A 23,098-nucleotide genomic window follows, 5' to 3' on the forward strand; every position below is an offset into this window, starting at 1 on the left:
CCTTGATTGTAATCTGAAGCTACACCAATTAGTTTTTACGTCAATTAATTTCTCCAAGTAGTCCAGTTTTATGGTCAAGAAAGACCAGGATTTTACACCGGATTTGATGATTCAGAGGGTTGGTTTTATTACCCTTTTCTACCACCCGATTCGTTAATATTTACGGCTAGAAAAGATATCAAAATGTAGCTTTTCTTCTTGGTAGAAGACATGCCCTAGTAAATAAAAATTTTAAATTCTCACAATATTCAAACGCGGCCCCATAAACGATTTAATAACATAAGATCACCTAGTTGAAAGTGTCATTGATATCGGGTTCGAACTACGACGACATTCAACCCTTTTTAATGCCCTCTTCTAAAGATGCCACTTTTATTTAATTACTAACTAGTTAGTGACTATAATATTTATGTAAGCCCATATATTATAGTCTTAATCTGCGTTGGACTAATTAAAGGCACATATTCAGACATACAAATAAATAAATAATAAACAATGAATTGACATATAACGATACCTTATTGGCATGTCAATGGTAACTACAATAAAACCAAATTGCCGTAAGCATGCATATTTGAGTGCATTTCTCATAATTTTTTCAAGTTTGTGAGACAACATATACAAATGTAACAATACCATTTTGAATCAAGTTTGCAACGTTGTCTCCATATTGTCACACATTCCTACGGAGAATCACAGCACAGTGCTGCCACCATGCGCGATCTTGAAAACTAAAACCAATCTTGAAACATGGCTTGAAGATCTTAGTTCAGGGCATCAGATATGTTGAGAATCTGTGTGAACTTTGTGTGAACTCATTACAGATATATTATTTTTCATAACGGCTTAATAATTCACTTAAATTAAACTTTCTGAATGTGGGATTATGATTGAATGCGAACAATTTCAAAGACAAGGTGATGAGACTAGAAAAAACTAAAGGTATATAATTAATGTAAAATAAATGTAGGATGTAGGATAGGATAAATGTACTGTAGAATATGAACGACTTATGTACATAGTGTGTAATTGTTCAGAATTATACATAAAAGAATGAATACTAACTGTTTTGTAGATATGGTAAATGCATTAGGGTGAATTCAGTAATTAATTTTATTAAGAATGGTGTACATCCGTAGTAACAGAAATAATTGGGTAGATTAGACCTCCAGGGGATACCACTACATAAAAAACACGCCTAGAATTCTACCTCAGGTGTGATATGGAGAAGAGTTCAATGTAAATATAATAAAACAACTATAACCTATAAATTATTATGGCTTTAAATTATTTGATAGCTTAAATTATTCGATAATATATGCATACATCTACTATAACGTTAAATTTTTTTTATTAATCGCCTAGAGCGTCAACAATCTGCCCTTGGGTAATAAATATTATTATATGATTTCAGTTTTATAATATAACTATACTGACATGTAGAAGATCGCTTCAGTAAGTGATCTACTAGACAACTTATAATCTAAATCTTATTTTAGATACTATTCTAACTTATTTTAAAGTCTATTCTAACTTATTCTGAAAACTATTCTAGCTTATTCTAGAGATTATTAAATCTCACTCTATGTGTCTATTAATCAATTGGTATGGTATTTTGCGTTTGAGCCTACGCACTTAACTGTCATCGCTCACATTTAACTGTTTGGCGAGTGCATTGGGATGCACTAATAGTCTTTCACAGTACTTCGTACTAACACTCCAAATCGCACTCGTTATGGGTTTTATGGGAATATCGCGCTGAATCAGTTTGTTTGACACGTAATATGGGGGCATCGACGATGACTCCAACACTTTATTCTGGAACCTCTGGAGGACATCTATGTTGGATTTGTTAGTAGTACTCCACAGTTCAATACCATAGATCCAAATGGGCCTAAGTATTGACTTATACAGCAAAACCTTGTTATCTAATAATAATTTAGATTTACACCCTATCAGCCAGTACATTTAGTTTATTTTAATCCCAAGGTGTTTGCGTTTTGACACTGTATGTGTTTTCCATATCAAACGTCGATTGAAATGCATTCCCAGATATTTAACGTTGTCTGCTGGCGGAAGTTCATGATTATTCAATTTTACAAGGGACATGTTCTTCTACAAAGGGTGAATGTCATATGGGTAGATTTTGTCTCATTTGCTTTGATACATCACGTTTTCAACCACAATTCGACTTTGTTAAGATGAAGTTGGAGGTTTCTTGTGGCTGATATTGGATCCTCGTGTGATGATAAAACCGCTATATCGACAGCATATGTTGCAAGAGTAGTGTTTCTTGAGGTCGGTAGGTCAGCTGTAAATATTACAATGGACCAAGAACACTGTCCTGTAACACTCGAATATATTGGGTGTAGGTCAGTGTATTCATCACCCTGCTTGACAATAAAATGCCTATCTGTGATGTACAATTTCAGCAGTTGAAAGTGCGTATGGGGCAAAACCTTTTTCAATTTAACATGGAGTCCAGTGTGCCACACCTTGTCGAAGGCCTGAGAAATATCAAGAAATGCAATATGTTGTTGAGGTTTTTTTTTGCTACTTTCCAGAGAGAATATTTCTTTGCATCAGTTGACGTTAAGTTTTCTTAAAAAAAATAAAAAATATTTGATAACATTATTTTATTTAGATTAGAATATTGTTACATATCAAAGCTAAAATAAGACAAAACTCACAGTTGATGCGCCAACATTCCGACACTTTATCGTCATAAATTGAGTACTACTACCTTGTATTGACTATATCTACGATATCACATATGGCGTCCATTCGTTGTTTTATTGGAAGGATCCGTTGACATAATTTACCAAATTCGCTTAAGGTGCGAAAACATATCCAAAACCAAAAGTCTAGCTGAAATACTCGAAATTAACAACCAGAAATGCACTGCTAAACGCCGGCCAGAAAAATAACAAAGTACAAAACATCCCCAACAATTAATAACAGTCGGCGACACTGCAGGTGTCATATTTCACGACGGCGGCCCCCGGTAGGGGGCGCTGCAAACCGGTATAATTTCACTTCGTAAAGTTAATCAAAGTTGGCCGCCTTGCCGCGCCAAGAATTTTCATTTATTCACGGCGAGGACTGACAAGGATAAAACTGAACACCCTTCGATGTTTAAGGAACAGAAGGGGGAGAGGGACAACGGCTCAAACTTTTAATTGATGTTCGGAAGAGGTGTTTTCCGATAAAGCCCAAGCATTTCGTGACTCGATATGATGTTAAATAAGCGCAGTACCGATTTGTGCTAATGGCTATTCTTGACTGAAGCTTTGAACATAAAGTCTATCCAAAAAAACCGTAAAGAACAATATTACCTATTGCAATTTGTAAATTCGTTTGAATGCCAGACAATATTTTCCTTCTCATTGATTCCAGTTAACAAGAGATAAAATTCTGTCTGATACGTTCGAACATTTCACCGAATCACTCTGAAAAAATAATTCATTATATTTATTAATAATTAATTGCTGATAATTAGCTGGTTGAGTAGGATATTTCATCAAAAACTGTTTGAATATGTGGAAGGAAGCATTGTCAACCATAACACCTTCGGTTTGGATGAACCCGATAAGACATACAGAGAAAGTAATTTATAAATGTAATCGCAAACATGTTTTACACAGATTAGAAATTAACAATTTAGTGAATGAACTGGACAGTGAGTTGGAAAGTGAAAGTGACTGAATGAAACTTTCAGGATATGTGATAATGCTGTACAATGCTGGAAACTCCTGAGACAATTAATTGAATATAACTGTAGAAAATGGTATGGTAGGACGTGAAAGATGTGTGTGCACAGATATGATTGTAATTGTTCAAAATTAAACATGAGCATTAGGTTAGAACGTATGAGGAGAGAATGAGTACTACCTGCTTTGTAGATATGGTAAATGTATTAGACAGAGTTCAGTGATTAATTTTATAAAGAATGGTGTACACAGATAGTAGAAAAAGAAATAACATATACAGCGATATCAAGATGATTTGACAAGTAAATACACCATAGAAAGAAACAAGAACTAAACGTAAAAAGGTAAATATGCTCTCGAATGAAAGTGAAATACGTTTCTCAGATATACAATCGTAAATTAGGTGGATTAGGCGTCCAAAGGGATACCACTACAGAAAAAAACACGTCTAGAAACTCTACCTCCTGGGTAGTGTGGAAATGAGTTGTAAACAAAACAAATTTAACCTACAACCTATTATACCTGTTTTCTTAATTGTAATTTTAAGTCCCAATTATATATGTATTATATGTACTCCAATGTTAAAATAAATTATATTTGTTATATTTTTGTTCAATTATTTTATTTAGATTAGAATTTTCTTGTTTGTCAAAGTCAGAGTAGATGCGGCAACATTGCAATGTTTCGATGTCACAAATATCCATGACGCATTACTAAAAAAATTGTGAATAGACTATATGTGTTGGGCCCGGGACTTTTCAATCCATGTTTTAATTTACAATTCGTTTCACCATTACGTTACACCAACTTAACGACTCAACATCAATTGTATTTTTCAAACAACATCGGAATTCTGTAGATCTCTTAGTCTATAGTCATGACACCGCAATTGTTTCTCAAACATGTCAAAGCACAGAGATCGAGATAAAAGGATAATTCTAAAACGGCGCAAACTTTTCTACGACAGTAAAGTAAGCAGAACGCTCAAAAACAGTCGAGTACAAGAATCGGTCATTATTTAAAAAGTTCCGTCGCCAAACGCTGGAAACGCGAAGACTTTCCGATGGCGTCCTCTCGATTTATTATACTTAAGAGACACGCCGGGGACCCGCTAAATTCGTTAAATCTCCTCGAAACTTGAAGCAAATGTTGCAAATTCCGTTCCAAATTTCCTGGGGTATCCTTACGAAAATGTATCAACGAAACAGCCACAGAACAAATGCATTTTAAATTAAATACGAGTGTTACTTACGGGCAATAATCATATTGGCAATACAATTCTGATAAAAAGGAATATAAATCCTATAAAAATTGTAAAAACTACCGAATAATATGTATTACAATATATTAAATTAATGGTATTTCTCTTATAATAGAGTAATAGGAATACTTTAAAAATTATATGTTCATATAGCATATAATAAAGTTGTGATGCATACTGGACAATATCCCTCAGCGAACGTACTCAAGGCAGCTCTAATAATAAACCAAATATACAGCAATTTCCAACAAGACGAGATAAAAAAAGAAGGAGAAATACAAGCTAAGATAGTTAGCACTGAATAGAACGGTGCTGAAATAAACATAGGGGCTATATACTGCCCAACAAGATATAAAATAACGCAACAACAATACAGAGAAGATTTATTATTAGATGTATTATTAACTTTAATGTCAAACACACGCCCTGGGGTTCATAACACCTGAAAAATTAACGAATAAATTAAACGAATTACTCTCAGCAATATATATTACGAATTAATCATTCAGGGCGTGAACCCACTTACTGGCCCGACAGTAATAAAGTGCCAGATCTACTGGACTTTTACATTTCGAAAGGCATCTAATCAAATACAAATCGAGAGCTTTTATTGTTAAGATTAGGCGCGACAATTGTACAAACAAACAAAGAATCCTAATCTTACTAACGAATTTACTAACTGGGACACGTTTATATTTATAATGCAGAAAAAAATCAGTTTAAACGGAAGACTCAAAGGTATAGAGGATCTTAAACTGCAAACCCGAAACATAATTAAACAAATTCGGTCTTCTGCAAAAGAACACCGACATCAAGAAGGAGGAAAATCAGAATGTGAGGTACATTACCCTCCTGAAATTAGGTCATTGATAAAAGAAAGACGAAGAGCTAGAAGTGTATGGAACAGAACCAGAAATGCATCAGTAATCAGACAAAGTGAGAACAAATTCGATGAGGAAATAATGAAGGTATTTTTGATACTGTACAAGATATATTATTGAGTATTTTTAACGATTAATAGATGCTTCTATTTTTGTATATTGATAGATAAATTATATTTGTTACCTTAAATTATTTTTAAATGAAAAATGTTTATAAAAGGTTCTTCATATTACATGTATAATATTATAAAAAATTATAAACGTACCAAAAAAAATTAACTTGACTCTCAACAGAAATATTAATTAGAAAACAGATTAGTCTGTGAATTTAAGATAATATTTTCTATATATATTTTATTCTTCATACATACCTATAATTTTCAACAAACGGCAACGTTGCTATTTTAAATCCTTGTGCACATGTCAGGATCCTCCTGAAATAGACTTTTATACTTAGCGCCTCACGCTGACGTGAAGTGAACTAAGCGCTTACAGGCGACATCTAGTAATTGTTATACATACAAGTTTTTTTCCAGACCAATTATAATAAAATGATTTCTTTTTAATATGCCGAAATATACAGTTCATCCCAAAACCTGTGTAATATATGTCATATAAAAAACTCGCTATACCGCTGCAAGAGTTATTTGAGAATTTATTATAGCCGCTTAGCGACCGATATATAATAAATATCAAAGTTACTCTTCATAAACTGCGGTACGTCTGACCAGGTCAACGTTCGTCCTTTTTGTTCTCCTATAGCCCCTGCGTTAGGGTCGTATTTTTTCGCGGAATATAACTTGATGGGCGGCCGTTACTAGCCCATTTTTTATGGTCCACCCGTTCTGTCATATATCTTGTTTAAGGGGAACGGCGGTGGGTAATTCTAGGGTTTTGCGGGGATACCCGTACGGCTCAATTGCGGGCGTTAAAGGCGGGAATAAAACTGCCTAATAAATTTCGTTACGGCCACTATGCTCTATATAAGTACAATCGCTGAATAAAAATGAGAAAATAAAAAGAATGCTAATATGTTTTCAGCTTCTGCGTCGTTCCTGTCGGAAGGGTCAATGACTGGTGAATACGACGAGTAGGGTACATTCTATTTAAATATTGCCGTACAAGTTTTCACAGATTATGTCAACGAACATTTCATATTGTAAATTTACAACTCGTTATTTAAAGTTATTTTCGGTTTTCATGTTGCTTCGACGGATGTCGCCATTTCACGACAAAAAACAGTACGGTGTTAATATGGGGGGACGATGGGAGACATGAAGCGTACATATAAAATTATAAATAAAATAGCCGGCTTGGCTGGCGCAATGGTAATGGCGACAGGACGGTTCACCGACCGTTGCGATAGTCGCGGGTTCGGATCCTGCTGGGGCATGGTCGTAAATGTATGTTAGTGATTGTTTAAAATGTGTGATTGTCCCAGGCAAAGATGCAAAATCCGAGAAGAAAAACGATCGCAGTCACGCCAGTAACCAGGCTGGGTAAGACCGGATGTCTTCCGAAATGATTTCTAAGTTGGTTACTCGCCAGTCGGTAGACTTAAAGCCGACGACAGTGGTTCGGAACCCACGTTAAGCAGTAGGTCCAATCCAGATAAACCCCGCTGGTAAAAAGGAGACTTTAATACATAAAATTTTAAAAAATTAAATTAAATTAATAACACAAACAGGGGGGGACTAAAAGTATAGTGTATATTCAATTTAAAAATGGACACCAATACAAGTCAATAAACACGACCATAATGAAGTAAAGACTCTATCCAGAAGGCATACATTAGCACCAACACTTTTATTTATTAGATTATTTAGATTATTATTACATAACAGGTCAATTGAAAAGTCCTCTGCCTGACACATAGATGGCGCTATTATAACTAAATCCATATGTTTTCTAGTTAGCGTTAACCCTCAAAAGATACGTGTATAAATTTAACAGCTGTCGCCTCATTAGTTTGTGAATTATAGCATTTTGAGTGAAGCAACTTTTGTTATTGTGAAAAAAAATGGATAAAAATGAATTTCGCATTTTGATAAAATATTGCGTTTTGAAGGGAAAAAATACAGGTGAAGCAAAAACTTGGCTTGATGTCGAGTTTCCAGAAACTGTCGCAGGAAAATCAACCTTCAAGGATTGGTATGCTAAGTTTAGGCATGATGAAATGAGCACCGAAGACAGTAAGTCCAATCAACAGTCATCCGAGTGGACTGCATACGATGAACTCGCTCCAAAGCATTAGAAAACGCAACAGTCGGCTAACAAGGTCATGGCGTCTGTATTTTGGGAAGCGCATGAAATAATTTTTATTGACTACCTTCTAAACGAAGAACCATCAATAGCGACTATTACATAGTGTTATTGGACCGTTTGAAGGACGAAATCGCCGAAAAACGGCCGCATTTGAAGAAAAAGAAAGTGCTGCTTCACCAAGACAATGCACCATGTCACAAGTCAGTAAAAATAATGGCAAAAATCCATGAATTGGGCTTCAAATTGCTTCCTCATCCTCAGTATTCTCCAGATCTGGTCCCCAGCGACTATTTCTTGTTCTCAGATCTCAAAAGAATGCTCACTGGGAAGAAATTTTAGTCGAATGAAGAGATGATCGCCGAAACTCAGGCCTATTTTGAAGCAAAGGACAAATCGTACTACAAAAATGGTATTAGACCCAAGGTTTATTATTGGAGATTTCCAATATATATTTTAATATATTTTACATTGAATATTTCCAAACCAGACTGTATAGAAAAAAACTAATCTTTGTACAATAAATATTTTTTCCAAGATTATTTATAAAACACTTATCTTGTTTAATATTAATTATTCCATCCAAACATTATTTCAAATAATGTATTTTATACACATGTTCTTATAAAAAATATATAAAAGGCAACACGGTGATTATTTTTCACTCTGATTAAAAATTACGTTTTTAAAATGTCTGCCGGTCTAGAAATTTTCTTTAAAATAGAACGTAACAACAAATTAATGACATTATGAACACCCTGATTATGTATTACTTCTCAATTTGATCAAAAACTAGGTACCTATTTGAAATGTCTGCAAACATAGAAATTGTCTTAAAAAGAAAACATAACAAATTAATGAAATGATATGAAAATTAATATATAGTATATAGTATTTAATGAAATAACAGGAGATTATGAGAGCCAAATACACCAATATATAACCGGCTGGGCTTCACACAACTTACATCATTGTGTCATTTAATGAACAACTGCAAAAACCTTTAAAAGTTAACGGAAATCAAAAAGCTGTAACAGTTAACATTAGCAGCCATTTTCTGCGCATTATCCATTGCCCGAGCTGCAATTTCCTACACCACAAAGTACTATCCATTACGATTGTGATATTCTCCAGATGTGGCCGCGTCGAACTGAAGAATGCAATTGTTGGAAAACGACCCATTTACGCCCGGATCGAAATCATTAATGCATCTCTGACGATCGCGCGGAACCTTTATGCAACGGAATATGGCCACCCTGAACTTCAATATAGGTTTCCAATATTAAGAGGAGAAAGAAATAAAATAGAAATTGCATTAAAATAATGTTTGAAGGAATCATTATATATAGTTATTAACGCAAATATTATACTTAGTATAATTAATATATAAACCTCCGACATATTACCTTATTACAAAAACAGAACACTAAAACCTTAGGAATAAATAAAAATTGGATATGGAATTTTAATAGCATCTATTAGTAAGTATCAAAATCCAGCACTATACATCTAATTGTATATGTTTGTAAGTATATATATTTGTGTGTGTATATGTGTGTTATATCGTAAAATAAATACTGTCATATATATAACTATTTTACTATATATATATATATATATATATATATATATATATATATTTCCAAGCTTTTTATTTTTTAGTATAGAGCTTATGTAAACCGCGTTCTGTCAGAACGAAACATATTTCCAGTTGTCATTTTACTTGTACAGTATATATTTGTTTATATTCTAGGTTGTTCTCTTATTTTTTCAATAAAAATGAGTGTTGTCCGGGAAAAACATGAGACAATCCCGAGACCGTTACCTGCTCCTGAGAATAACAAAGTTATACGTCCGGAAGATGTTCTCAGATTACCTAAAATAGCTGATGGGTATCTGTGTGACCCTGATGCTAATGTATATGATATAGATTTTACAAGGTAACTTTTTCATTGTTACTCATTGATTTATTTTTTTTATATATATATTGTTAACAGGTATTGCGCCTGTCCTATTGGTGGTAATCTATTGCATTCATTATATTAATATTTTTAGATTTAAAATAAGAGATCTTGAAAGTGGTGCTGTTCTTTTTGAAATAGCCAAGCCTGTTAATATTGATGCATCTGCTGAAGTAAATTCCGAAAGTGAAGAAAGCATTGATCCAAACTCAGGTAGATTCGTTAGGTATCAATTCACGCCTCAATTTTTGAAATTGAAAACTGTAGGTGCTACGTAAGTATTCAAGAAGGGGTACAATTCTATAATTACAGGCATTTGCTAATTGTAGGGTCGAATTTACTGTAGGTTCTCGACCAGTAAATAGATTTAGAATGATTGAAAGACACTTCTTTAGGGATAAGCTATTGAAAACATTTGATTTTGAATTTGGGTTCTGCATTCCCTATTCCAGAAATACTTGTGAACATATATATGAGTTTCCTACCTTACCTCAGGAATTGGGTATGTTACTTGGTGTAGTAATTCAAAATTTTTAATTTTACTAATATGAGTTGTCTAATATGTTTTTTTAGTTAACGAAATGATTGCAGCGCCATTTGAAACACGCTCTGATAGTTTCTATTTTGTCGACGATTGTCTAATAATGCATAACAAAGCTGACTATGCTTATAATGGAGGCGTACAAACATAACCAATTGTACTTAGTAGATTTATATTGAATGAGAAGAGGAAGGATGTGTCAGAAATTAAACTTTTTTGTTGAAAAGAACATTCTCAATGGAAGAACAATACATGTACAATTTTTGACACATCTGCCAAGGTTTTCCTCATTTGGCTTTGTTCTGACTAGAATTAACAAAAAAGTAACAGCACCAATGGCAAATGTATGTATCTGGGAATGATATTTAAATTTTGTAACCTGCATTCAAGACATTCCAACTTGTGTTCTTCGATTTGATCTCAATATTTTTCAAAACCCATTTATAAGGATTTGCCATTTATTAACACATTATTATTGAAGCAAAACAAGCACAAGATTTACACAAAACTAAATATTTACAAGCTCTAGAACATGTTATACCATATAAACATATTTATTGAAATTATATATATTATATATCTTGTATTCACTTTTCGCTTTTGCAAATTAAAAAAAAAGAAATATGCAGCAAAATACGTAATATAATCAAATTATGTTTGTCTTCTTTGAAGTTTATAAACAGGTATTGAAGAGTTATCAAATGGCCTGTTTATCATAGTAAGGTACAAAGATTACTTTATATTGATTTTAAGACTGTTTTTAGTATGTTACTCGCTTACCGTTGAGAATCGATGTTTTGACTAGAAATAAACATGGTTACTTACCATTTTGTTCTTAAAAAGTAGATTACTAGTTCATGGATGTTTTCGGAAACTGATGTTTGGGCTTTTTCATTTCGAAAGATGTATAGAAAAATGTGGTATTAGGATGGAAAAAAAGACGTGCACTTAAAATATATACGTAGTCCAGTAACCAGGTACCTTTGTTTAGAAATCTCATTAAGTATTATTTTGTGATTTATCGGAATGGTTTTTGCATTTTAATATTTTTTCTGCGTGTTTGATATAAATAAAATTACATGTATAAATTCTATTTTTTTATGTCCCATCTAATTTTATCAAAATCAGTTTCTTACAGGTCAGAAAATAATTTGCTAGATATCGAGCAATTTCAGTTTTCTTAAATATTAGGTATACGACGACTTTATTTCAACAAGTTTTTTCATATGCACAAATTTATAATTTACTTTAAAGCTATTTTATTTCGACTTTTTGGCACAATCCCATTATATGTCAGTGTGTATTATAACATTATGATTATATTTTTACGAATCACTTATGATTCGGGACGGGACGGAATTAATACACCACTTATGACCTTGGAACAAAAGAGAAAACTTTATTTTGATCCCTGGTAATTTATTCCTTGTCTCGATACAAGAGCGAGTATAGAAAGGGGGAAGAAAAGTTAGTAGAGGGCGCTGTGACTTGTATCGAGTGGGTATAAATTACCAGGGATCAAAATAAAGTTTTCTCTTTTGTTCCAAGGCCATAGGACAAGTCATATTTAACATATATAACAGTGTGCCTAAAACTAAACTCTCGATTTTGAACGCAAATGATCAGCTGAGTAATAATACTTAAATACTTATATTAAAAAATACTTAAATTGTTGGACAATCAAGATATTTCCTATAGAGCCATTTCTATTGATTATCTACAAAGTGTCACTTATTTACAAGTAATTGTAATTTGATATATTTGTTCTGAAAATTCCATGTTTTGTAAAAATAATACTTTCATTTGGAATGATTAAAAAGAGGCAGCATAACTGTAACACTTACAGCTTTTAATTTAACATAAAAGCAAACATTTCTAAAAATTAAGCCCTCTCGCTCATAACTCCATCTGACTCCATATGCTCCGGTCAAAACAATTTGTACCTGCGACTGCTTTGTGGGTATGCGGTTCAAAACATTGCGTAAACTTTCATTCCACATAAACGTCTTACCTGATAAGATTAAATTCGTTATATATTTTATAAAAAATTTCCTGAGAAATCAATAAAAATTAAGTCGTACACCTAATATATAATACTAAAATGAATGGGTATCGATAAGTCAAACTACCATTTAAATGCATATAATTTATTGCTGAGTGTCAAACATAACTTCCTGTTGCCATAGTAATAGGCATCAATTACAACAAACATTTTAAAAACAAACTCCAACCGTAAGAATAAAACTCTATTTACCGAAATGTCTCAAAATCGTATCAATGATTTTTATTAACGAACAAAATAAAATTTGGCACTAGCACAATTCTGCCGAGGTAGATAAAATATGGCAAATATAAAACATGTTACAAATTGAAAATATAAACATTTAAATCTTAAGTTGCGTTCAATGAGAGGCGAAACAGAAAGGCTCTGTTTTTGTATTCTTTCTGCTTGTTGGCATTTTAAAAGAAATGTAACTGTTATACCTGCTATCTGTTGGGATAAAAAAACGTTGAGGCTTTTTAAGGTCGACCATTCGTCAGCCATGCAATTTTACCACTTTTCAAAAGGTATTTCATCATTATCAATCTTCATCAATTACGTTCAAAGAGAGAAGATCAATACTCAACCAAAAGGTCCATAGTTATCATGTAAAGAAAGTGTCTTATTTGTACTTACTGCATTGGTGATTTAATTATTGATAATAGACATTCCATATCTCATTTCACAGTAACATTTAAATGAATGTACATAATTTGTGTTTTTATATCCACTATAGATATGCGGTCCCTACGCCTCTAAAATATTTTTATCACAGTTCTATATATTTTCATCCACATGTGTTACCAATAATTTGGATATTAATCACGTAAACCTTATTTAAATTTTAATAAACAAAACCAACACCTGACAAATGAAACAAGTGATTGTACTTACACGTAAGTGATTTAATCCTGATCAAAATGATCTTTGGTTTTTGATACATTTGAGCTTGGTACTTGAATATAGTCGGGCATTAAAGGTAAGCATGGATATTCATTTACATATTATTAATTAATTTAACATTAATTTATTATATTTTGTATTACAAAAGTATTTAATTTGCGGCATTGTAATATTTAAATACGTATTTATACAAAAACTAAAGTCCAAAAATTTGACAAAATTATTGTATTGACAAGTATCGAATTTGTTTCTACCTGAATAACCCTGGACAGAATGTCACGTATCTAGTGCACTTTGACATACCCGACGACATTCTGTGCGAATCAACTGATTAAAAAACGATAGGTCCGAAAAGTGGCCACTTAACTTAAATATCCCAAATTTTTTTTCAATCAGAGATCCTAATAATTATCATTTAGTAACCATAAAATATTAATGGACAATTAATAAAATTTTACCATACGATCACAATATAAAATTTAAATTTTCACTGTCCTACTGCCTAATAAAAACATAGATTAAAACCTTAAACATCAACATAGTCGATATATAAAATTAGAGCTACATTTAAAAACCGAAAAAACTAAAAAAAATAGCAAAACAAATATATACCAAGACTAGAGTTTTTCAATGTTAAAACAAAATAGTAACGTCTCTTGAATATTCAACTTGTTTGCATTAGCTTTAGTTAAAAGCTCTGGAGATATCCCTCCCAATCGAATACTAAAAACGTTAAGATGCAAATGCTAAAATATTCCTTCAATTATAGTATGTACGGAATTATGTACCAAAAATGACCAATTGCGTCATAACACCCTTTTCATAAATAATCACTGCCCACCATGATTGTATTGAAAACTGACCAAAATCCACTCAAAAAAGTCTGCTTGTGTCAACAAATATATTAGTTTGAAAAATTTGGGCCTATTGGTTTAAATTTATTTGTAGTTTTAAGATGTTATAGGACACCAATACAAAGGTATTAAACGATGGGGTCACACCCTTAAGGCGCTAGAATAACCAGTGTTCATATTAGCTTAAAAATACTGAATTATTTTAATTGTTAAATAATTTTTATAAGAAAGTAACATGTTCATATCATAGTAAGCTGATTTCAATTTTTATATCTCAAAATCTTAGAGAGTTGACTGGTAATGATATAAAATGTATGTACAGTGTAAATGAAAATAATTAAGATGTTGAAATGTCTTCACAACAATGAATACTATATAAAATTTATTTACAAAAACTATATCTTAGTTGAGCATTTACAAAACACCTAGCAAAAGAGATTAATACAAAGTAGATTTGAAATAGAGGTGTTATTGAATAACAATTTTTGATAGTTGATATGCCTTACCTAATCATTATCATCAAATGAGCAATGATAATAATATACGCGGTAATTTCGAATACATGTCAAAAATATCATGAACTTGTACATTTTGAAACATAAGTATGTTATATTAAAAATAAATATTTGATGCTAGTGTATTAATCTCACCGAACACTAGCGTTTGAAAATGTAACAACTTTTGAAATATTTTATGAAGCAATTCTGACATTCACAGTTATTTTACACAATCCTGTCCACAAATAAAGTATCTGTTGTCCAAAGAATGTTCACATATATACACTAACATAAAGACTAGATACTTATTTTGATTTTTACTTGGTTTTAATCATCCAATTCTAAATCGAGTTCTATATCGACTAGATTCAATTGCTGTAGGGTGTTTATCAACATATAACGTGAAAAATACATGTACAGTTTCCTAAACCAAACAATTTGTGATTGGTGTTTATTCATTGCTTTGTGTATTTGTCTTCTTTGCATAAAACCATCCATATACCTATAAATACATTTATATATTTACGTTTATTTATTTGTAATGAATTAAAATATTCATTTGTTTACCTGAATCTTGAAAATATTAATGAAAGTGGTATATCCAAAAATAACCAATATTTTCTTACAATATTTACAGTTTCCAACACAAACACTCCACAAACTAAAAATAAATGACATCAATAATATTCTTGAGAGCAATGCATTTCCATAAAATAGCTTACATTTTGGTAACTGTCTATCTAATATCAAATTAGCTATTGCATAATATATACAACAATGATTTTGATGACCTGATATCCCATATTTATCAAATGTTATTAAGTTTGTTATACTTAAAGCCTAAAAAAGGTTTTGCTAATAATGTGTTTATATAATCAAGATTACTTACATCTACAAGATATAAAACCTGTTTAGAAATAACTTCCAGAGGCCATTTCACATCCATCGAGTCTGGTAAATCAGTATGATTATAAATGAATATATTTTCATCACGAATACCTAACACTTTACAAGATTCATATAGCTCATCTGTTCTAATTTTGTTCATACCATAATTTTTTCCTGCAGAAATTAAGAGTTTTAAAGCTACATTCTAATCTCACAGCAAAACTGCAATACCAGTTGATAGACACATAAGAAACACCATACAGTTATCTTTCCTAAGATAATGAAGTATAGTGGGTCCAAAAAACATAACTTCATCATCTGGGTGGGCAATAACAAACAATAATCTTTTTGTGTTTCTCATGTCCCGTGAGAAGCTGAAATATTTCCATCTTGTGGTACAAAAAAGTAGTAATACACATATCACAGTGTACAAAATAATTCCCAAAATAAGGTGCTCCACTGTGTTAACTAAATAATCTCTCACAGAAAGGAAAAACGCATTTAAATTATCACAAAACGAATTTAAAAGTTCGAAACCTAGTAAGTGGGAGCTGACATAATCGAAGGTCTGATTGAACGACGGAAGCTCGTGGATCATTTCAAGCCAGTGTTAAAAATAAAACCGCCATAGATTCGTTAATATTTTTAGAATCAATGGAGGTCAATATTTTGAAACAATTTTGAAAACTTTGATTTGCAGGTTATGTTATTTTTGATTCATTCCTTCTTCCTTTTTGTTTAGCATTATTTATCATCAGACAAATTTATAAAATATAAAACATTCATTGAAAACAGATATATTAAATTGAATACAATTAGTTACTTAAATTTTATCATTTTTATTTGGAAATGAAATGGTGGTAATAATAATCGCTTAGAGCTAACTTCAAGATGCTTTAATTTTATGTCAAAAATGCATGTCAAACTTTTTGAAAATGTCTTGTTTTTGATTCAAAAAAATAGAATAGTTTATAATTTTTAGTATAATAGAATTTATTAGCAAGTTTTATTTAAGTTGTGCACAAGGTATTTATTTAATAGGATATACGCTTGTCTGCTTGCTATTAATAGTTTCGTAAATAATTTTGCCTAAAGGGCCTTGTTCAAACGGTTCTTTTAACATTCTTAATAAAATCGACCGGTTTTTACTTAAAATATTAGAATAAATAATCTGTTGATATAGATGTAACATAGTAATTAAAATGAAGCAGCTAACATATAACATATATCAACAAGTGGTTTTAACAAGTTTAAGCTTTTTATCTTATTTATGTATATAAATAAAGCTTAATGTATTATATATTTAACAGAATAATTTATTATAAATGATAATTTGTTAATACTACATTAATAATCTAATAATCATTAAGGTTATGTTGGAAAGAGAAAATAAATTTTTACTGTGTACCTTATCAATGTTATTTTAACATAAAACTTTTATTTTAGGATAATTAGAACACATTCAATTAGATATAAATGCCAAATTTGACCACAATATGTCTTCCCGTCAAGAAAAAACCAAATCTGGAGGATTTGTAAGTACAATATATGATACAATTTTCATAAATTTTTGGTATAGCATTCACTAATTACTTAGAATCACTCTAAAATTTATTTACCATATTTAGTGCAACAAAAATATTACTTATTGGTTGTTTTGTATACAATGTTCGTTAATAATAGTTATTACAAAAAGTCTTATCAGATCAAATTTTAGAGGTATTACACTATCTACAGCTTTTTATCTTTATTTGTAATTATGATAAGCATTCCAGTATAGTTGGGTGTGATCAGAGGAAAAATTTGACTGTTTCTTAAAGGAATGTTTGCACATAAGTGAATATTCGTGTAAGGTTTCTTTTATAAAATATTCTAAAATAGAAATATATTTTAATTGTAATGGAAGATGAATCTGCACATCGTAGAAAAAGGACACTGGGTATTTCGTTCAGGAAAAAGAGAGTGCAGTCACAGGCCCCGGTGGTAAGTTGTAAATTTGAGAAAAATATGCCTGCATTGCATTCTAACATTTGAGCTGAGACAGTTTAGTAAATGTTTATCAATTATTTTAACCCCATTGATAAGTTAATATTATATTCGGATGTGAAATCAGTGTTGTGTATTGTAATTGTCAATGTAATAGTGTAATTGTCATTATATTATAAATTATTATTTAATTACAATAATAAATGTGATTTAAAAATATTGAAAATAAATTATACAGTGATTACTGTATGTAACACTAGCTATAATTTATATATGTACATTTTAGTAAAATGTTTAAGGCAAGTCAAAGCTATAAACTAAAACACTATTAAAATTCTAAATATTAAACATAATTTAAATATTCCAACGCATTTACCAAACTATATTTTGTCTATTGGAAAATCGTTATATTTAGAAGCAACATAGAAAACTTAATAGCTTAAAAGCGTAATTCCGTTTAAAACTACCAATGAATTAAGATGAATGGAGGAAAACTAACGCAATTAATCACAAACATTAAAACAACTATAAACATATGCCCACATATGAATCATCAGTACCAAAATATTACTTTTCATATCCTTTTTTTATTCGAAATATATCCCATGTTGTGATTGACTTATTCACGTTAAAATATATATATATATATATATATATATATATATATAATGCAATAAATTATAGATAAAAATTATATGATATGACACAATATATCGACTAAAAATAGTGGATAAAAATTTGAATAATCTCTAAATTACTAAAAGTAAATTTAATGTATTAAATGGTATTTTACCTCTGTAAATTCATTTTATGTAGCAGTTAGCATCAATTATTAATATAGTGATTTAATTATTACAATATTATCAACTTCATAGAGAACAGGAAATGTTATAAAGCCTTTGTTTGGTAATTAACTAGTATAAAGTGAATTCGACATCATACATAACTATTATCACTTTTTTTATAATATTAATCTGTTTTTGTTTGTTTTTTTAAACAATAACGATATTAATGTATTTATTTCATTATATAAAATAAATAATTTAAAACTGTCGTTTGGTGCTCTCTTGTATTTTACCTTAATTTAAATTGAATACATTTCTTAATACTTTCATTCTTTTGTCATATTGAATCGAAAAGGATTCGTTTCGGCAATGACATATTGCAAAAATAACGCATGTATAATGTATAAAGTTTAAAAACGAATACCAAGAGGCCAGCGCTGTTCTTCTGTAATAAATTTCGAAGTATATGTGGGTCATGTAACCAAGGTCATGACTAATAATGACGTAATCGATCTTAAAAGAGTACATCATTGTACGCCTTATTTTCTTAAAAGACGTGATTTGATATTTTGATCGAAAATGACTGCTAATAATTAGTTATTTATAAATAACCGATGATCGTAACTTTTCTAGTAAATCATTGAATCTTGAAAATATTCTGTCCTGTTATAATATAAAATATATGTTTATTAATTTTTTTTTAATCTTAATTAGTTTAACGTAGAATAATTATCGGATATTAATGTCGAATGTTATTTATTGCTTGTCATTAATTTTTTAAATATATTATTGAATGTCTAATTTATTACTTTTTAAAGTTATTCTTGATAAATTACAATTACATTTTTAATTTACCAATCACCTTCGTTAAAATGTAATAATATCTAAGTATTGGACATACACTATGGTTTACTTCGTACGCGGGAAACAGGTTTCAAGGCATACTGGGTGAAACTAGTTCCTTTATAGTTTTGGCTCATAGTTGGATGACATCATTACTCACATTTTTTTCAGAATGAAAATTTAAAACTTTATTTTGACATGTATTCATTGATACGTGTAAAGTTAATTATTTTAAAAAATGTAATTTGTTATATCGCTTTTTACATATTACGTATCCTAATTCGCCATATACTAGGTCACCAAGTCGAACATATATTTTCTGGTCGAATGTTGACGGGTTCGATTGTTTTTAAGTTTGTTGTGTCGCACGTCCGATGACAGTAACAAGTCCAGTCAGTCTGAATTGTTTACATTTTTTCTATTCAATTGGAAATCAACAGGTGATCGTTACAAGTGTCTCATCAGTGTAATGTGAATTCAATTTTTTTGGTAGCTCATCCCATACAATTATTTAGTGTTTAATTGTGGGTGCTTTGTTGTGTTAACTTCGATCGAATAGAATTTGGTACTTCGCTTTGAATATGTATGGTTACGTACGTATTAATTTTATTCGTATTTAATTTTAGATAGAAAAAAATATTTTAATTTGACATTTTTAATTATATTAGAAGGATTATTGTTGATTTCTGCTTATTTATATTTGTAATGATGTTATCTGTGTGCCGTAATGTTTTTAAATAGAATCACAGAATAAGATAAGAGCAAAGCACAATCCGACCTGCCAATATTATCAATAACGGTATAAAATTTAGAAATTAATTATAACAATTGATCTGATTGATTTTTTTAGTTATATGATATTTACTAAAAAACAATAGAAAATTATTGTTTACTTATATTAGTGTTTACGGCTTTTAATTAGTTTATAAATTAATAGTAACTTTATTTTTGGAATAATTATTCAATGACAAACCTTTAATAATCGTTACTATGTATAAAGTTTATTTTTAATACATTAAACATGTTTTATTAATAAAATTGGCTTTTTTATGCTACTTATTTTACTTATTTTATCTCTACGTATAATGTTTGCTTATAACAACATATAATAACAGATAGGTATTGCTAAAGCTACGTACAGTTGACATTATTTTGTATTTAAAAAGTTGAAGAAGCAGCACTATTTAATTACTTTGACCTTTGTAGTATAGTTAACATATATTTTCGATGTAGGTATGATACTTTCGCTCAAAATAACGATTAAATCATGCATTATGTAAAATTGAATAGTTATTAGTCATCAATAGTCACGGTTCACAATACCCATTCAAATGAGAAGCCCAGAGTTTATTGGTAGCTTCCGTAATCATTCAAGTTTTGGAATATTTGTACAAAAACCAATAAATGTTCACTTTTTATATAGTGTTTTATGTAGCTGTAAAAAGTATTGGATTAGCAATTGTAGGTTCACTCACGTATACGGGTTATTGATTATTTAAAAAGACTTCTCGTAGGTTTTGCTTGTACCTGTTAATCCAAAATCAATTATTTCTCATATAACGATACCAAAAAGATTAATCAAGTTTTGTTTTGTTAATGGTATAACGTATTTTCAGAATCATTTTAAAATCAGTATTTTTGTACCGATGCGTGAATTTGCCAAAAAATATCTAGAACGCCAGCAAACGCGCGAAACGCAGTTTTAAATACGATTTGCTTTTTTCTAATCTGCCATCTCTAATAGTTTCAGTGATGATTTATTTCGACTCTGTAAGTTTTTACGAGGTTTTGTGTGACTATTTTGGTAACACGGGAGAGCTAAATTTATATTTCTTAGTTTACTAAATATGCTATGAATTTATATTAATGCAGTTAACATTAGGAATATTAATTAAAATATTTTTTATGTGTTAGCCAGTCACTATATGATCAAGTGTTAACTCAACAGTTACAATAAAAAATTACCTATTTCGATTTTAATAAAAGTTTTTTCCTTTTTGGAAGTTTGCTACACTATGTAAGTTTCTCAACGTTTTCCAACTATTAATCCAGCTTTTTGACACTTGACTATGTTTGTCTTGTATGATATTGTAAATTGTTTAGTGGTTATACTATTAAGGCGTATTGAAAAAAATACACCTTATATTTTTTAATACATATAATGACTTCGAGGCACTTTAATTTTTTATGATTCTACACTTTCTCACTCATTTTAAATCATGTAAAAACATTGCATTAAAACAATTGAGCGGGTAACACGTGGTATTTCTTATTGCTAGTTGTCCCATATCCAATAACTAATTATTTTGAAAATATATAACGAATTTGAGAAAATATAACGGTTTCACTTGAGCCAATAAACAATTGCGAAAAATATCCTTGAACGCAAAAACTTGAATTGAATGCAAAAATAATTTCCTTCAATGCCAATTTTCTACAAACTATCTTTACTCAATAAAAAATCACAAATATGATTAGATGGGAGAAAAGAATCAAAATAAACAGCATCTTTTTATTAATAAAAATTCGAACAGCCCATTATAGTTAGAGAGAGTTCATTGCGAGGAAAATATAGATTTTATATATAAAATATAGTATTTATAGTTTTATAGTATTATCAGTTGGAAACGACAATAGCGCGTTGGCGAATAGTTAAATATAAAACCTTAGCTAAGAAGCCAAGACTACTTTCTAAATTAGGATATTTAAAGCCAGAACATCCAATATTATTAAAACTAAACTATTAATTGAATTAATAAATTAGATTTAATCATAATTTCAATAAGAATTTATTTATGTTTAATTGGTTATATAATGGTTTATATTATTTTATATGTTGTTCTGATATATGTATATAACATACATACGTATTAATATAAAATTACTAGGTCTTACCCTTCCCTTATCGTTTGCAAACAATAAATAATCGATATTGCAGTTCTATTTTAAAAATGATTTGTATCTTCAACAAATATTAACTGGTCATGTGATATTTATGATTTCATTATTTACCTAATTAAAACCTTTAACAGATTATATCAATAACATTGTGATTGGTAATATATTAATAAAATAAGTAATAAATACATCATCACAGTATTTATTGATTTATTTGATTATAACGGGTCAATTGAAAAGTCCTCCGGCCTACCATAGTAAAACACATTTTTTTTGACGAAATTAGTTTTTTTTATTCAACGTAATTCCCTTCAAGGGTGACACACTGATATAGCGACCCTCCAACTTTTCAATCCCATTTTTGTAGTACGATTTGTCCTTTGCTTTAAAATAGGCCTGTTTCAGCGATCATCTCTTCATTCGACGAAAATTTCTTCCCAGCAAGCATTCTTTTGAGATCTGAGAACAGGAAATAGTCACTGAGGGCCAGATCTGGAGATCATCGTTTTCACTGGTTTATAACACGGTGCATTGTGTTGGTGAAGCAGCACTTTCTATTTCTTCAAATGCGGTCGTTTTTCGGCGATTTCATCCTTCAAACGATCCAACAACGCTATGTCCGCTGTTAATAGTCCTTCCTTTTTCAAGGTAGTCAATGAAAATTATTCCATGCGCACAAAATACTGGTGCCATAACCTTGCCAGCCAACTGTTGCGTTTACCCACACTTTGGAGCGGGTTCATCGTGTGCAGTCCACTCGGATGACTATCGATTGGACTTCGGAGTG

At 30.5% G+C, this 23,098-nt stretch overlaps 3 protein-coding genes across 13 annotated transcripts in view; 2 read left to right on the top strand and 1 right to left on the bottom strand.

Moving 5' to 3' along the window:
• Window positions 1-9,807: 9,807 nt before the first annotated feature.
• Window positions 9,808-11,704, top strand: unc-119 (unc-119 lipid binding chaperone). The gene is made up of 4 exons (XM_076399724.1): window positions 9,808-10,054; window positions 10,170-10,349; window positions 10,405-10,577; window positions 10,649-11,704. Exons 1-4 carry the CDS (start codon window positions 9,894-9,896, stop codon window positions 10,765-10,767), a joined length of 633 nt encoding a protein of 210 aa, XP_076255839.1. The 5' UTR covers window positions 9,808-9,893; the 3' UTR covers window positions 10,768-11,704.
• Window positions 11,705-12,747: 1,043 nt separating this feature from the next.
• Window positions 12,748-16,692, bottom strand: PIG-L (Phosphatidylinositol glycan anchor biosynthesis class L). The gene is made up of 5 exons (XM_076399737.1): window positions 16,031-16,692; window positions 15,801-15,973; window positions 15,634-15,751; window positions 15,479-15,572; window positions 12,748-15,413 (listed from the first exon to the last, which is right to left on the bottom strand). Exons 1-5 carry the CDS (start codon window positions 16,395-16,397, stop codon window positions 15,239-15,241), a joined length of 927 nt encoding a protein of 308 aa, XP_076255852.1. The 5' UTR covers window positions 16,398-16,692; the 3' UTR covers window positions 12,748-15,238.
• The window catches only part of dia (diaphanous related formin 1), a 34,442-nt gene continuing 28,033 nt past the window's right edge, over window positions 16,690-23,098 (top strand). For 3 of the 11 annotated variants that reach the window (XM_076399726.1, XM_076399725.1, XM_076399732.1), the window contains exon 1: window positions 17,555-17,782. In XM_076399726.1, coding sequence (XP_076255841.1) covers window positions 17,699-17,782 — 84 coding nt within the window. In that variant the 5' untranslated portion in view covers window positions 17,555-17,698. Of the gene's footprint in view, window positions 16,826-17,245; window positions 17,335-17,554; window positions 17,783-19,564; window positions 20,007-20,988; window positions 21,184-23,098 lie in introns of those variants that run through there. The other 8 variants (XM_076399729.1, XM_076399728.1, XM_076399735.1 and 5 more) reach the window with 4 other exon arrangements.

The sequence above is a fragment of the Rhynchophorus ferrugineus genome, unplaced genomic scaffold (genome assembly GCF_030347505.1).
Source record: "Rhynchophorus ferrugineus isolate W39M unplaced genomic scaffold, kcgeb_rfMv2 rfM3, whole genome shotgun sequence".
Classification (NCBI taxonomy): Eukaryota; Metazoa; Arthropoda; class Insecta; order Coleoptera; family Curculionidae; genus Rhynchophorus; species Rhynchophorus ferrugineus.

Bases quoted from the DNA above. Each gene is read 5' to 3' on its own strand.
- PIG-L (XM_076399737.1), bottom strand. From the start codon at position 16,397: ATGATCCACGAGCTTCCGTCGTTCAATCAGACCTTCGATTATGTCAGC. The intron at 15,974-16,030 runs GTATTGCAGTTT...TAATTTCTGCAG, and splicing joins TCTTATGTGTCTATCAACTG to GAAAAAATTATGGTATGAAC. The intron at 15,752-15,800 runs GTAAGTAATCTT...AACCTTTTTTAG, and splicing joins AGGTTTTATATCTTGTAGAT to GCTTTAAGTATAACAAACTT.
- unc-119 (XM_076399724.1), top strand. From the start codon at position 9,894: ATGAGTGTTGTCCGGGAAAAACATGAGACAATCCCGAGACCGTTACCT. The intron at 10,350-10,404 runs GTAAGTATTCAA...TGCTAATTGTAG, and splicing joins TTGAAAACTGTAGGTGCTAC to GGTCGAATTTACTGTAGGTT. The intron at 10,578-10,648 runs GTATGTTACTTG...ATGTTTTTTTAG, and splicing joins TACCTTACCTCAGGAATTGG to TTAACGAAATGATTGCAGCG.